General features: G+C 39.7%; 1 protein-coding gene across 1 annotated transcript in view; it reads right to left on the reverse strand.

Moving 5' to 3' along the window:
• Positions 1–5,034: 5,034 nt before the first annotated feature.
• LOC135876229 (vesicular inhibitory amino acid transporter-like) overlaps positions 5,035–16,483 on the reverse strand; it is a 40,305-nt gene continuing 28,856 nt past the window's right edge. The window contains exon 3 of the mRNA XM_065401427.1: positions 5,035–6,186. Coding sequence (XP_065257499.1) covers positions 5,035–6,186 — 1,152 coding nt within the window. The remainder of the gene's footprint in view (positions 6,187–16,483) is intronic.

Below are 16,483 nucleotides of genomic sequence, written 5' to 3' on the forward strand. Positions count from 1 at the left end.
ACTAAATGGAAGGGTTAACAGAAATAAAACTATGACTGTGACTAAGGTTTACGATTTCAAAAAGGCCAACTTTAATAAATTAAGGCAACTACTTAGGGAAGTGGATTGGGCTAACATACTTAGAGAGCTAAAGGCAGATGAGGCCTGGGATTATTTCAAGCTGAAGTTGCACGAGCTGTCCGAGGCCTGTATCCCGAGAAAGGGGAAACGGTCAGTAGGCAGGGGAATTAGACCCAGCTGGATGAGCGGGCGTCTCAAAGGGGCGATTAAGAAAAAACAGAAAGCGTACAAAGAATGGAAGAGAGGAGAGATCGGCAAAGAAACCTACCTTATTGAGGTCAGAGCATGTAGGGATGCGGTGAGAAAGGCCAAAAGCCGTGTAGAGTTGGACCTCGCGAGGGGAATTAAATCCAATAGTAAGAGGTTTTATAGCCATATAAATAGGAAGAAAACAAAGAAAGAGGAAGTGGGGCCACTGAAGCTTGCAGATGGAGTGGAGATTAAGGACAATCTAAGCATGGCACAATATCTAAATGAATATTTTGCATCGGTGTTTAATAAGGCTAATGAAGGGCTTAGGAAAAGAGGGAGCGGGACAGAGGGGAATAAAGGAGGGGCAATTGACATTAAAGTATCAGAGGTGGAAGCCAAACTTGACCAGCTAAATGGGACTAAATCGGGTGGACCGGATGATCTTCATCCTAGAATATTGAAGGAGCTGGCGCGAGAAATTGCAAGCCCCTTGGCGATAATTTTTAATAAATCTGTAAACTCGGGGGAGGTACCGATGGACTGGAAAATAGCTAATGTGGTTCCTATTTTCAAGAAGGGGATAAAAAGTGACCCGGGTAACTACAGGCCTGTTAGTTTAACTTCTGTAGTATGCAAGGTCTTGGAAAAATTTTTGAAGGAAAAAGTAGTTAAGGACCTTGAGGTGAATGGCAATTGGGACAAATTACAACATGGGTTTACGAAAGGAAGATCGTGCCAAACCAACTTGATCTCCTTTTTTGAGAAAGTAACAGACCTTCTAGATAAAGGAAATGCGGTGGATCTAATTTACCTAGATTTTAGTAAAGCGTTTGATACTGTGCCGCACGAGGAATTACTGGTTAAATTAGAAAAGATGGGGATCAATATTAAAATCCAGAGGTGGATAAAGAACTGGTTAAAGGGGAGACTGCAGCGGGTAGTACTGAAAGGGGAACTGTCGGGTTGGAGGGAGGTCACCAGTGGGGTTCCTCAAGGTTCGGTTTTAGGTCCGATTTTATTTAATCTATTCGTTACTGACCTCGGAACCGAATGTAGGAGTGGGCTGATAAAGTTTGCGGATGACACAAAGTTGGGAGGTATTGCCAATTCGGAGAAGGATCGGGATATTTTGCAGGGAGACTTGGATGACCTTGTAAATTGGAGTAACAATAATAGGATGAGATTTAATAGTGGGAAGTGTAAGGTGATGCATTTAGGGATGACTAACAAGAATTTTAGTTATAAGTTAGGGACGCATAGGTTGGAAGTGACGGAGGAGGAGAAGGACCTCGGAGTCCTGGTTGATCGCAGGATGACTATGAGTCGGCAATGTGACGTGGCTGTGAAAAAAGCTAATGCGATCTTGGGATGCGTTAGGCGAGGTATTTCTAGTAGGGACAGGGAGGTGCTGCTTCCGTTATACAAGGCGCTGGTGAGACCTCATTTGGAGTACTGTGTGCAGTTCTGGTCTCCTATGTTTAAAAAGGATGAACTCAAACTGGAACGGGTACAGAGAAGGGCCACTAGGATGATCCGAGGAATGGAAAACCTTTCCTATGAAAGGAGACTCGAGGAGCTCGGTTTGTTTAGCCTAACCAAAAGAAGGCTGAGGGGGGATATGATTGCTCTCTTTAAATATATCAAAGGGATTAATACCAAGGAGGGAGAGGAATTATTTCAGCTTAGTAGTAATGTGGATACGAGAACGAATGGATATAAACTGGCCGTGGGGAAGTTTAGGCTTGAAATTAGACGAAGGTTTCTAACCGTCAGAGGGGTAAAATTTTGGAACAGCCTTCCGAGGGAAACGGTGGGGGCGAAGGACCTCTCTGGCTTCAAGATTAGGCTTGATAAGTTTATGGAGGGAATGGTTTGATGGGATAATGTGATTTTAGTCAAACAGGCATTAACGGGCCATCGCGGGTAAAATGAGGGTCCGGCTGTAGAATCTTGCCTGTATGCTCGGGGTTCTGCTGATCGCCATATTTGGGGTCGGGAAGGAATTTTCCTCCAGGGTAGATTGGCAGAGGCCCTGGAGGTTTTTCGCCTTCCTCCGCAGCATAGGGCAGGGGTCGCAGGCTGGAAGATTCTGTTGTGGGTGAGTCAGCTTTTGTGGCCTGCATCATGCGGGAGGTCAGACTAGATGACCATATTGGTCCCTTCTGACCTTAAAGTCTATGAGTCTATGAGTCTATGAGTATCTTCCCCAACTAGGATATATATGTGCCAAGTGCAGAGTTCAGGGCTCTGTGTTTCCCTTAAACTCGCTGATGATGCCACAACCACCTCAAAATTAACAGGGAGAGACTGTTTTAGGTGATACTAATGATATCATCACTGAAGGGGGAACTTGGAATCTTGCTACCAGACAGATGCTGCGAAGTGCAGTTAGTAAAGGAGGAAAAGGGTTGGTAGATATTTCCTTTCAAGACTGTATTTATTTGCAATTTGATTCTCCTCACTTACTGTGATGGATGTTCCAGTTAATGCTGATCGTTGGCTCTTAAAACAAGTTTTAATAGGGTAGTGGACTGGAACACCAAGTAAGTCTGTCTGTTTGTTTATTTATTTTCTCTAGCTGCAGTGATTTTAGTTATTAGTATTATTTATTCAGTGCCCAAAGGTATGTTAGTCATTTCACAGACATATATAGAGTATCCATATCCCTCAAATGTCCCAAATAGCTATATGGTGATAGACCCTGTAAGTACCAAAATAACTTTTTCTTTTTGAAATTGAAAAGTTTTTGTGTATTGGTTTTTCAGGGTGGTTTTTTTTCTCTTCTTTTTTTTCTACACATTTTCAGTGGCAACATAAGAGTGAGGGAGGGGACACAAACAGCGACTGAAAAACCAAAACACTGAAAACCATAATATTTCCATTTTCAGTTTAGAAAAAAAACAAAACCAAAATCATTTTGGGGGGCATTTTGTCCAAAAACTAAAAACATTTCTAAGTGTTTGCAAAACCTTTTGAGAAAAACTGAGGGTTTGTTTTGTAAATTTTTTTTTTAATCTTACTACTTTCCAACCAGTTAAAATATTCAAATTCATTTGAAGACTTCCCAGTGGTACATTCATTGAGGCAACTCTAAGAAATCTCTGAAGAATACAAGACAGAAAGCAATAAAAGAAAATGGGATAGAAAAAAAAAAAGCCTGTGCAATTTGGTTTGGAGATTTGTTGAATAAACTAAGCTCAAGAATTCTTATGCAACACTTCAAACTACTTTCTTACGTCCTCAGACACATAAAGGATAAAATATAACTAATACCGTTCTTGCATGTTTACTTATTTGAGAATGTTCTCCACATAAAAAAGTAATGATACCCTTTCATTGACATCATCCAAGGGATAATATCCTTTTGTCTATGTCATTGGGGGTAATAATAACCTTTCAACTACTTCAGTGAGCAGCACTTTTTTTTGGTCATTCTACATAAAAATAAAAAGACTATACTTTTTAAAAGTAGATAGGGACAAATATGCTCCTATTTACACCTCCATCAATACAGAATAACTCAACTGAAGTCGATGGAATTAAATTGGTGTAAATGTGGAGCAAATGAGAGCAGAATTTGACCCATAGTTTTTAAGAGAGTACACAAATGCTAGAAGACTCTAGTTGCTTTCTTGTTTGTGCTGTGGGTTTTGTTAATATATAGCAATTTTGTTTTCATAATTCATTAGTGTCCTATATTTAATGCCCAAAACTTGACAAATGTACGTTATTCCATTAATTACCAGAAAGAATACAAAGAAACAGACTGACATACTTGGTCTTATCAATAGTGTTGATCACTTAAGTTTAATTGTGCATCGTTTATCATTGAACAGGTTAGCCTTGAGAAGCCACTGTCGCTCCTGCAGGCCAGTAGCATTGCTGCTAAGATATTATAAAGAAAAATATTGCAGTTAAACAGTTACTATTGAGGTTTCCACTTTGTGCATGCCAACATATGGTTGGATCAGATTCTCCTTCATATGACTCAGTAAAGGGTTGCATGAAGCTGTTCATAATGAAAATTTTAATTTTCTTCTTTCAAATAATTACTTTAATTTCTAACTTAGCATAGCTTTAGTATAATAAGATATGTATTCATTAAAGTACCCTGACTAGATTTCTTCCTATCATGGTGACTTTTCACTAAAGTGAAATACATTGCGATGCTGATCTCTTTATTAAGCTAATATCTTTTAAAATTAAAGACGACGGCAAGTTATACAGGATGTTAACTGTGTGTCTGTTTGTTGAACTTGATTTACTTCATTTCAGCTTTTAATTTAGTCAGATAAAATAAAAAGATCAAAGAAATTTTCTGCCTAATACAGAAAGTGAACTGCAGATTAACTTTTTCATTCTAATAGTAAGACATCTTGTAATCAAACCAATAGGATAATTGCATTGCAGGAGAATGAATCTTAGAAACTGGCTACCAGGAAAACTGCACTGATTAGTTATAGTTCCTTTAAGAACAGATATACTCACAAATAACTGTGAATTAAAAGTGGGAATGGTCTATTAAAAGTGCTTCTGTTTTTCTTGTTATAGCACCGTTAATGTTGAACGTGAGAGCAAATGAAACTCCCATTTCAATTCAATGACAAAATATTTTAATTGTAAACCAAGTTGTTTTTCTTTCTTTACTCATTTTAAAAACAAGTAATAGTTCTTATATTAAAACAAACTTGAAAGTCTCTGCTGTATCATATATTAATTTTGGAATTGCATTCACAGTGGTAATACTCAAGAGTATATTATCAGATTTTCAAGATGGCCTTTCTACATTCCTCCAACTGCTTCAATCAGCCCTTTCATTGAGCAGACTATACCCGCTAAGCTGCAAAGGAAACCCACAATAAAAAGAGAAATGGCTGCACATTTCTCCAAGAACACTAACTTTCCCCATTTAAGTTTTAAGTGGAAAAGAGAAGGAAGAAGAAAAGTCATAGCAGCACCTGTTACACTGCCTGTTAAACCCATCAGCAGAGCAAAATGTGGTATGAACATGGCCATCAGCAGAGTAAACAAGAGGGCCAAGCCTCTTAAAACTACAATAAACAGAGGGGCTCTGTAATCAGAATGATTACTGCTAGATATGCAAGTATGCAGTATTTCTGTGACTGCAAAAAAGGGCAATGGGTAAGACAGAAGAGCCTTGGCTAAGAAGCACAAATTCACCAGGGTTTTCAGGGATGCTGGCAGGTTGTCAGTAATAACTTCCTTTGTCTCTTCACCCCAGGTCAGGAATGCAGTCAGTGCAAAGGCTGTCTTGAAGAGACAAGCAAAAAAGTGAGTCCAGTTCAACATACAGCTAAATTCCTTTGGGTTTTTCATGTTCCCTTCAAGAGTAGGAAGAAATATTTGTGAAGTGTAACTGAAAATGATCACCCCCACTGAGACCAGGAAATCCTCAAACTCAATGGAGAGTCTAAATCTTGTCCAAGACCACTGATGTATTTGTGTCAGACAGTAACTCATCACTATGAAGATGATAATGAAATGGACTAAGGAGCAAAGCAGGCTGAGTTTGGAAACAATGCTGAGAGTTTTGATAAACACACAAGGCAGCAATGTTACAAACGCAATTACAGACCAAGTTTTCTCCGTCACTGGTAAATATGGAAAACTATGTGACAGCAAGTTCCCACTAACAACCAGATACAAAATGCATGTCATGAACAGTTCCATCACCTGGGTCACATTGACAACTATGCCACCTAGTTTGGGAAATCGCTTTTTACAGCAGGCATTAGCAATGTCTTCATATGTGTCTCTCACTCTTATGAGGTGCCCATCTTCATTTTCTTCGTACAAGCAAGCGATTAGAATTTTGCCAGTATAGCAACAGAACATTGCAGCCAGGATAATAAGAAACAGCCCACTGTATCCACTGTGGAGAAGAGCATATGGCAATCCTAGAACAAAAATTCCCTAGAGAGAGAGAGAGAAAGAAAAGATAGGACAAAAAACCTTGAGGCAAAATGTTTACTAGAAGCAACACTTTCAAACCTGCATCTGTTGAGTATCACCTTTTCCATGGTGGGAGAATTCTAAGTAAATAACAATAGCAAAAAAAGTGTTTATTTAGGATAAATGAAGTTATCAGAAAAAATAACTGCTCGCCCAGACACACATGTACAGATAAGCTAAGAAAGAGAGAATGCAAGCAAATGGTAGAGACGAGTTCCTGTTTAATATTTAATGCTGATGTGATTAGAAGCATATTTTAAAAGGCTCATAGGCAGTTATTCAGTCAACATGCATATTAATGGAGTAAGTTCAATAATAAAATCAAACAGCTGTAGCAGCTGCTGTATAAGTTTCATCCAAATATTAAAATAGTATCTTAGGCAAATCCAATAATGACACATGGCTTTGGTTTAAAGATTATACGGGGTCATAGTTAACAGTCATCTGGAAATAAAATGCCATTAGTGTTTGAATGGGTTACTTCTGCAGCAGTCTGAAACCTTATGGGTTCTTTGCTGTTGAATTCATTCCTGAAGTGAACACTCTAGTAGCTGAGTGGCTAGAAAGTTTGGCCTCATTAATATGTCTAAAAATGTATGGTGGGTATACACATACTTTTCTCCGAACATTTTCTCAGAGGAATTGGATTATATTAGTTTTATCCAATTCACAGTCCCACACTTCAGTTTCATGAAACACCATGTTCATTGTCTTTTGCAAATGTGTTTTTGTTGCTTTTTAATTCAGATCCATACAAAACTATCAAATTCTTTAACCCAATAGGCATGCATAGAAAAGATTCAATTTAAGCTAAACGGCTTCCCTGACATTTCTCTTTTTTCCCAGGTGGCAAAGTTGAAGGTATACAATGTACATTTGTCACACTCTCATCAGTGTTTTGTGTTCTTGGTGATTAAAATAAAATGGAAGGGAAGCAAAATAAAGCTAAATTGATTACATTATTTTATATTATGTCTTACAGCATTATAGGTGAGAGTAAAATGTAAGTATTAACACATTTAACCAGGCATGGTGGCCCAAATCATGAGATCCTTGCTGAGAGTCATGTGCCATCAATGGGGCTACATGCAAAGTAATCAGATTAAATCTTTTGGTTTGCAAATGCTTAAACATGTGCTTAACGTTACTCACATGCGTAGTCTCATTGTGTACAATTAATCATACATATACGTGTTTATATGATCAGGGTCTTCATTTGTGCTCAGCATGAGTAAAAGTGGCAGAATGTGCCACATTATTTACATAGGGCCTAATTCTGTCACTCTTATTCAGTTTGTGTGGTAGTTTACTTAGTGATTACTTTGAGAGTAAGATATTACTCAAAATGAGTAAGGGTAGTGTAATTGGGCCTTTGCACCCAGATTCTCAAAGGTGTTTAGGAGCCAACTCCCTTTGGAATCAATGGGAGTTAAGCATCTAAATATCTTTTGAAGATCAGGGCCTTAGTCCTTACTCAGGTCAACTCCTGTGGATTTCAATGGGAATTTTAAAGACCTCAGGATTAGGTCCCTCATGTTTAGGTGGGATGAGCACAACTTGTATGTTATTTGTAAGGGAAAAAGGTAGAAAAGAGAAGGTAAGATCTAGATAAGAGGTTCGGGGGTGGGGGAGAAGAGAAACTAATGGTAAACTATTGAAAGTAATACAAAGTGATCTCCTTTCTTGTCTCCCAGCCATAAACTAACATACATTGTAAGTCAATGACTACGGGGGACAGTCAACAAAGGAGAAAGATGGGCAGCCAACAAATTACAATGGCATCTTTACACTAAGTTACTAAGCAAGTTAGATCACTGATCTTGTGCACCAGTGGTATTTGTTTTACTTGACTTTACTGTAGGTACAGATACCTCTAACGTACAGTTGGATTAAGACTGCAGGATTACTCTTAAAACATGGGTACAATTAAGGATGTATTTAAGTGTGTATGCATTACATCTCTTACTATTGCTCAGACTGTTGATTACACTTTACTTTACTTGCAGTGGGGTGGAGTGTTTTTAAGTCTTTGGGAAAGCCATTTTATTGAGGTATTGTAATGTTTGATCACCTGTTCATCCCACTCTTCACAGTCACCAGGACTTTCCAAAGCCAGACAGACAGTGACTGCAGTCAGTGTCTTAATTCAGTTCTATTCAGGTTCTTATACAGTCCTCATTACCATAGTACCTGAGCAACTTCCGGAAACACATTAAGCAACGCGATTAGAATCCCTTATGTATATTTAACACACATTCTTTGGAAGTGTCCAAAGCTTCCCCCATTTCTGGTCACTACTCGTCTTTATTGAAAAGACTACAAATCTGGCTATCCACAGAATGCAAAAGGTGCATGTGCAACGCATCTTTTGAGAGCATGCACCTTTCTGGTCCACGCTTCTTATTGAGTGCTGCAGGTCAGGCACTTCCCCAAAGAACAATTTTTCTTGACTATGAAAACAATTTACAGGGATTGCCCCAATACCAGAATGGGTCTTATAGCATCTTAAAGAAACCATGTTCATAAGAAAATCAGTAGAAGAATCTAGACATGGAGGCATTTTTTTGTTTCAGCATGTGGACAATGCTGTTTCCTTAGTTCATTACAGTGTGGAGTAAGTTTATCTCTTTTCTTCTACATTCATAGTATTTTTTTTTTAAATTATGGAATCCCAAGGTGCAGTTGGGAGTTTCAAGAGTATCTACTGACCCAAAAAACTGACAATATAATTAAGCCACAGGTAGGTGTCAGAACAGGCCTTCGCCACACAATAGCGTCTCCCCTGCTGAATTTAGTCCATTAACATTTATATAACTCTCCTCATCCCAGACTAAAGCATAAGTCTTTCAGACAACATTATCTCATCCCACAGCCACTGACAGCTCTCCCCATAGTAATCTGTTTTCTCTTATTTAACTGTTACTTTAATCAGAGCATGGCATAACTGACTTCTAAAATCCCCTTGCTATTTACTTATAGCCGATGATTTTTCTTTGGTTGCTAACTCAGGACACAGTTGTGACCAAGGCCACATTTTTCTGTCTTCTGAACTCAGGCCTAATTACTCTTTGGAAAAACTGGCAGAACAGTTACACAGAAGTAATCTCAGGATTTGGATAATCTGTCTACTCTTTCTTAAAATAATTCACAAAAGGTTGCCAATTTCAGTGTACCTGGAAGCTTGATTTGAGTTGATAAATGGAAGTTTAGACTGAACATTTCCACAGTAAGCCAAATTGATAGTGTCTGAAATCCCTCTTTTGCTTTTATTTTTTAAATGTATGATTATGGAGGATGATGCTCAGAGACTCAGGGTCTTACTGTTTCTGCTTCCTTCAGCATCCTCTTGATAACTGAGAACAGCAAGCCTCTAGCCTCCTGGCCGTAACTGGTCAGTAACCAGAAATGAGCATTTGGGACACTTCCATAATGTATGTGTTAAAATAAAAAGTGGCACTGCCTCCATTGTCTCTCCAGAATCTGTTTTATTACTGACATTCCTTTTTAAAAACATTTTCACCAGTGTCCTTTGGCAGCAGATTGTCAGTTTTGTACTATACGTCCAAAAAAGTTAATGATGAAAAGTGAGAGTCCAAATAAAGCAGGATCTCAGCCTCAATCTCCTGTTCCTAACTCACTACAAGTGATAATTACTGCAAGGACACTTTCTACATGTCATCATGTTTAAAAATAGGAGTTTCAAAGGAAAAGATACCTCTAGTAAGCACTTTTTCAATGACAATGTCATATAACTGCAGAGATAGCGGGTCAGATTCTCTGATTTGTTAAGGCTGTTTCATTGTAAAGCAACCTGAAAAAGCTTAACTTGTCCACGGAAGATTCCTCCCACATAAATAAAACCTCACATGGTGTAAGGGTGCTGTAACAGCTCCTATGCTACTTTACTTCCCAGACACCCATATAGGGGTTGAATCTAATGGAAGGGAGTGGGGTTATCGAAACCCTGGTGATCATTGGCTGCTGTAATGGGGCCATAGGCAGATAGGCATAAAGTGGAATACACACTGGGGTCTAGACTGGCGATTAGACAGCCTTTGCAACAAAGACCAGCAAAAGTTGATTAAAGCAAGGGAGCATGGGGCAAGCCACATCCAGAACTCAGCCCCCAGCTAGGTTCTATCAGCTCAGCCAGAGCATCCCCATCAGGAAGCAGACAGATCTCCCAGTCACCCCCAGAGGCACCAACCCAGTCACAGTTCCCTGCCAAGGCCAAGTAGTAGCCAGGGTCAGAGTTACCTGGATGCCAGTCCAAAGAGATGACAGAGTCAGGCAGGAGCATGACAATCCTACAGCTTATTCAATGCTGCAAACTTGTCAGGCCTTAGTTCTGCTCACTAGTTCGCCCTTGTCAGTTATGTAAATAAGGTGATACATATTCACCAAATATACAAATTAGTGTGTTATGTCATTTAAAGAAACTCTCCAGATTTCTGAATTTCCAGCCTTAACAGGGCTTTGTCATGCATGTCATACCGACTACTTAATTTTACAAGCCATTTCAGCCTATAATGTACCACACCCCTGTAAAAACAAAGCAGTATCCCTCACAGGGAAGGTAACCTGGCAGAAAGAGAAGAGGCCAAATCATGCTAGGAAGAGAATGAAGTGAGAAAGGAACAAAAAGAACCATGTAAAAAATTGGTTCAACCTTAGGGCTAAATTAAATGAAAAAATAAAGTAGGAAGTGAAGTAAGTACAAATAAATGGATAAATTAGTTAGTAACAGGTGCCCAGAATATCAGCTGTATTGCCTTACTATCAGAATAGATGGCAAAAAGGCCAGAATGCTATGAAGGTGCTAGGTTAACTCTAATAAATCTTCCATTTTATTTGCCATTTGCAAATATTATACAGAAGTAGTATAATAGGCTAATCCTAATATTTCTGCAACCATATACTTGGGTGTCTATGTGAATCTGGGTTAGGCATCTCCTTGGAAGGGCAGGGGGATGAACGTATGAACCCCCCCCCCCCAAAATATACTGTCATACAATGCTAGATTAAGTTGTTTAGGGATATCACCTCAGATATGTTATTTTTCCTGTATTTACACAAACATACACTTCCACACTATTTATATAAAAATATAGATAAGCGATTATTTGAACCAGAGCTAGGTTTTGAAATACAGCAAATCCCTTAATCTTGTACAATTAGAACAGAGCCATTTGCAATAGTACCTGGGTTTGTTTTGTTTTCTTAGCCTCTTCAACAACCTACTCGGACGTATCAGTGGCTTTTGCATTATCATTGTAGAGGGACTTGTGGTTGTTTTCTATTTTATTTTTAATTTTGAAACAGTAACTTCAACAGCATCAGATAGCACAACTTGAATTTAGCCTTCCTGTTCTTTAGTTTATTTTAAATAGGGATGAAGGCTGCCCTGCAACTCTGTGTCTCCAAAATGATGTCTGAGAAAAGAAACTCAGGGCCCTAGTAATTTTAAATTTAGTTCTGTAAAGAAAAATATAACTACACATTTTCTATGCTGGTATTTCAAGAATTTAACTCTTGTCTTAGCTTGCATTATTTGTGACTCAGAATCCTGTCTGAGTGAAAACTATGCCCACTGGAAATAATAGCAGAAAGAGAATTTTTATGTAGTTCTCTCTCAAGCTTCCAGAGATTCATTTCCCTCCCATAGCTTTTAAGGCCAGAAGGACCCATTAGATCATTTAGTCCAGTCAGGGCCGGCTCTGGCTTTTTTGCCGCCCCAGGCAAAAAAGCCTCCGGCCGCCCTCCCCCCCCTGCGGGGGGGCGGAGGGCGGCCGGAGCCCCGGGGGGAGGGCGGCGAGCCCCAGCCGGGGCTCCGCTCTCCCCCCGGCGGCCGGGGGGAGGGCACCGGGGGGGAGGGCGGCCAGAGCGCCGGGGGGAGGGCAGCGAGCCCTCCCCCCGGCCGGAGCGCCGCGCCGCCCCCCTCCAGGTGCCGCCCCAAGCACAAGTTTGGTGGGCTGGTGCCTGGAGCCGGCCCTGAGTCCAGTGGTTTTCAACCTTTTTTCATTTACAGACCCCTAAAAATTTCAAATGGAGGTGCAGACCCCTTTGTAAATCTTAGACATAGTGTGCGGACCCCACAAGGGTCAGCGGACCACAAGTTGAAAACCACTGATCTAGTCTGGCTCCTCTGTAAAAAAGGCTATAGAACCTAGTTACTCCTGTAGTGAGCCCAATAACTTGTATTGACTAAAGTATACTCCCAGAAAGGAATCCATGCTTGATGGGAGGATAGCCAGAGATGGAGAATCCACCACTTCCTTAGTAGTTTGTCCCAATGGTTAATCACTCTCACTATTAAAAATGTCTGCCTTATTTCCATCATGATTTTTTCTGGCTTTAACTTGTAGCCATTAGTTCTTGCTAAATTATGGAGCCCGTTAGTGTCTGCTGTTTTCTCCCCATAAAGATACTATACACCATAATCAAGTCACCTCTCCATTTTCTTTCTGATAAACACAGGACTGGCTCTACGCACTAGCAAACCAAGCACGTGCTTGGGGCAGCACAATTTCAGGGGCGGCATTCCGGGAGGCTTTTTTTTTTGCTTCGGCAGTTGCACTCTCTGAGGTTGTTTTTTTTTGCTTGGGGCGGCAAAAAACATAGAGCCGGCCCTGGCTAAACAGATTGAGTTTTTTTACTCTTCTCTCCAGCCCTCATATCATTACTGTGTCTATTCTCTTCACCTTCTCCAATTTTTCAACATCCTTTTTGAAATGTGGACACCAGAACTACAGACAGTATTCTAGTATCAGTCTTACCAATGGCCATATATAGAAGTAAAATCACCTCTGTAGTCTTCTCTTTATACATCCATGCTTTGCATTAGCTCTTTTTGCCACAGCATCACAATGGGAGCTCATATTTAGTTGTTTGTCCACTATGACACCTAAATCCTTTTTAAAATCACTGAATCACAGGATACAATCCCCCATTCTGTAGTGTGGCCTGCATTCTTGGTTCCTAGATGCATAACTTTGCATATGACTGTATCAAAACACATTTTGTCTGAAGGGGCCCAGTTTACCAAGAAATCCAGATCGTTCTGTATTGCCCTATATCATTATTACCACTCTGCTAATCTTTGTCAGCAGGTCATTTTATATTTACCTCTAGGCCACTGGTAAAATATTGAATGGCATTGGGCCTGGTACTGATCCTTGCATAACCCCACTAGAAACACCCCCATTCAATGATGAATCCCCATTGACAACTACTTTTAGAGATCTGTCAGTTAGCCAGTTCTTAATCCATTGATCGTGTGCTTTATTGGTATTGTACAGTGCTAATCTTTAAATCAGAATGTTGTGCATTACCAAGTCAAAAGCCTTACAAAAGTCAAAGTATATTACATCTACACAGTTATCTTTATCAGCCAAACTTGTCATCGCATCAAAAAATGAAAGCAGGTTTGTTTGATGAGCTGTTTTCCATGTTTCTATCCTTTAATTCTCTATTGATTGAACACTATAGCAGCTTTTCCATTATTTTGCCTAGAATCGTTCCATCCCATTTACCCTTTTTGAATACAGGCAGGACATTAGCAGTCTTCCAGCTTTTTGAAATTTCCCCAGTATGTCAAGATTTATTACATTTATTATTGTTTTTTATTTATTTATATTACCGTTGTGCCTAGGGTCTCTATCGTGAACCAGGAATGTGCTAGGGGTTCTACAAACACAGGACAAAGCAATGACCCCATCCCCAAGGAGTATACAATCTTTACTCATCAGCAGACCACAGGTTTCCTCAGCCAATTGCCCCTTCATTTTCTTGCTGAACAAGGATGGACTTTTAGTTATTTTCTTGTGTGGGGAATTGTGGCTTTCTAGCCATCTAATAAAGTCTTCTTAAACAATTCTCACTTTTAATTCACATTTTTCTGTTGACATTTTTCTTCCCAATCATTTTTGCTATTCATTTTCATCAGCTTTGGGGAATTAGCCCTTTGGAAGCACCAGGAATATATATTTGATTGTTTGAGATTATCCTCTGTTTGCCCATAATGAATGTAATCGGAGCCAATGATCAATTCATCTTCATGTAGCATAATGAGGTCCAAAATTGAATTATCTCACACTGGGTGCTACACCCTTTGTGTTAGAAAATTACCAAATGTAATTTTTAGAAACTCTAATGCTGTTCTACTACTGGTTGCATGAGATATCTGGAATATGTCCCTCAAACTGAAGTCCCTCATAACAGCACAGGTTTCTTTAAACACTTTACAGAAAAGCTCTTAAGAAGCAACTCATCCTGTTCTCTGGTTTGATTCAGTGGTCTATAACAGCCCCCACCAGTATCCTTTCTGGGTTTAGTTACTGGGAATATTGATCCATAAGCATTATTCTGATTTATCAATAACTCTGAAACAGATAATGGTGTCTTTAATGTAGAGTGTCATCCCTCCACATAAACACACACACACACACACCACTTCTTTTACCCACTCTATCCTTCCTAAACTGGCTGTAATCAGTGATTTTAACATTCCAATCATGTGACTCAGTAATGCCAATTATATCAAATTTCTTCTCATCAATGAGAATTTCCAGTTGCTCTTGCTTGTTACCATACTCCTAGCACTGGTATTTAAACAGTTGAAAAACATGTTGTCACATTCTTTGCCACCTCAATTCAATTTGTCCATGACACACTGAGTTTGAGTTTGAAAACACAAGGAGCAGTTCTCCACAACCTCAGCTTGTTCCTGGCTGGTATAATCTTATGGATGGATCCAGCTCCTTTTAATAATAATTGAAAGACTTCAGTGGGAGTTTAATTAGGCCCTTAATTCCTAGCAATATCCCTTTTTTCCTGGTATTTCTGCTCTCAGTCAGTACAAGCCTGCTTCCAGCTTCAGGGAGGAAAGTGACACAGGTGTTTATTCTGTGATTAATGCCTGCAATTACTTCATGTACTGAGAGAACTTTGTTCGGAACTGTTGGTCTGTCAATCCTTCAGCTCATGTAAACAGGTACGGATTGTGATGAGGCAGATAGACTGCTTGGGATGGTATTGGAGGATATTGAGGAAAATAAGCTGCTTGGTCTGCATTCATTGTAAAATGTGTACGTCCATTTGGTTGATACAATAATCACTGAGTTCGCTCTTACTTCCATGAATAGCCAGAATTATTTGTGAGAGTCTCCACTAAGATTAAAAGGGTGAGGGGGAGAAAGGAAATGTCTCAACAAGAAGTGATTGCTGCTGTTAAATGCGAGAACTTCCCTCCACCAAAAAAGTATGCTGGTTTTAAATATTTGTTCTAAAATTGAAATAATATGCTTGTGGCTTAATGCTGCATGATTTCATGGAAAACGCTAGTGTTGCAAAAGTTCCCAGTTTTCTGTCAGAATATACTGAATCCCACAAAATATAACCTGCAAGCAAATTACTTGTTAAGGAGAATACATTGTTTCCCTTAGTCCCAGAGGAGAAGGCAGGCACAGTAGATACTGTAGCTAAAGGAATTTGAGAAATGGTATTATGCATTGCATATGGAAGCAGGGAAAAGAGAATAAAGAGGAAGGTAAGTTACATCCATAACAGCCATCACATTTGAAAGTGAGTTGTACCTAGCAAGCTGGAATCACTGTCCACTCATCTGATTCAAATTCATCAGTTCATAATATACTTATATAATAATTAATAGGAACACTATAACATTACAGTTATATGCCTTTCATCCAGAAGGTTCCAAAAGTACTTTATAGACTGAACCAAATCCTCTCTATCCACTGCTGTGAGGAGGAAGATGGATGTTGCCAGGTATATCCTCCACTCTAGGTACCATGCTGGCCTGGACAGGAATCAGCATGGGCTATTGAGTGCATCATAAAGGTTAGCTGGCTGGATATAGTGCATAGCTACAGTCTATGCTGCTCCATTTCCCAGCATAGCCCCCCCCCACTAAAGGCACCCCTCAGTAGAAACCTGTCCTGGCCAGCATGATCCCTAGAGCAGAGGATATACTGGCAGCATCCCTCTTCCTCCTCACAGCATCAGCTAGAGAGAGTTTGGTCCAGTCTGTAAAGTACTTTGGGAATCGTCTGTATGAAAAGCATATAGCTGTAAAGTTATTTTGTTCCCATTAATTATTATAAAAGTGTTTTGTGAATTGATAAGTCAGTATGCACTACCATGGTTGCTACATCTATTCTGGAATGCTAGGGAAAGATCCGGCTGTGCAATTTGAATAGGGAAGGGCAGAAGCTCTCTATACCCTCTTCTCCTTCTCCCC

Source organism: Emys orbicularis, chromosome 3 (genome assembly GCF_028017835.1).
Source record: "Emys orbicularis isolate rEmyOrb1 chromosome 3, rEmyOrb1.hap1, whole genome shotgun sequence".
NCBI lineage: Eukaryota > Metazoa > Chordata > Testudines > Emydidae > Emys > Emys orbicularis.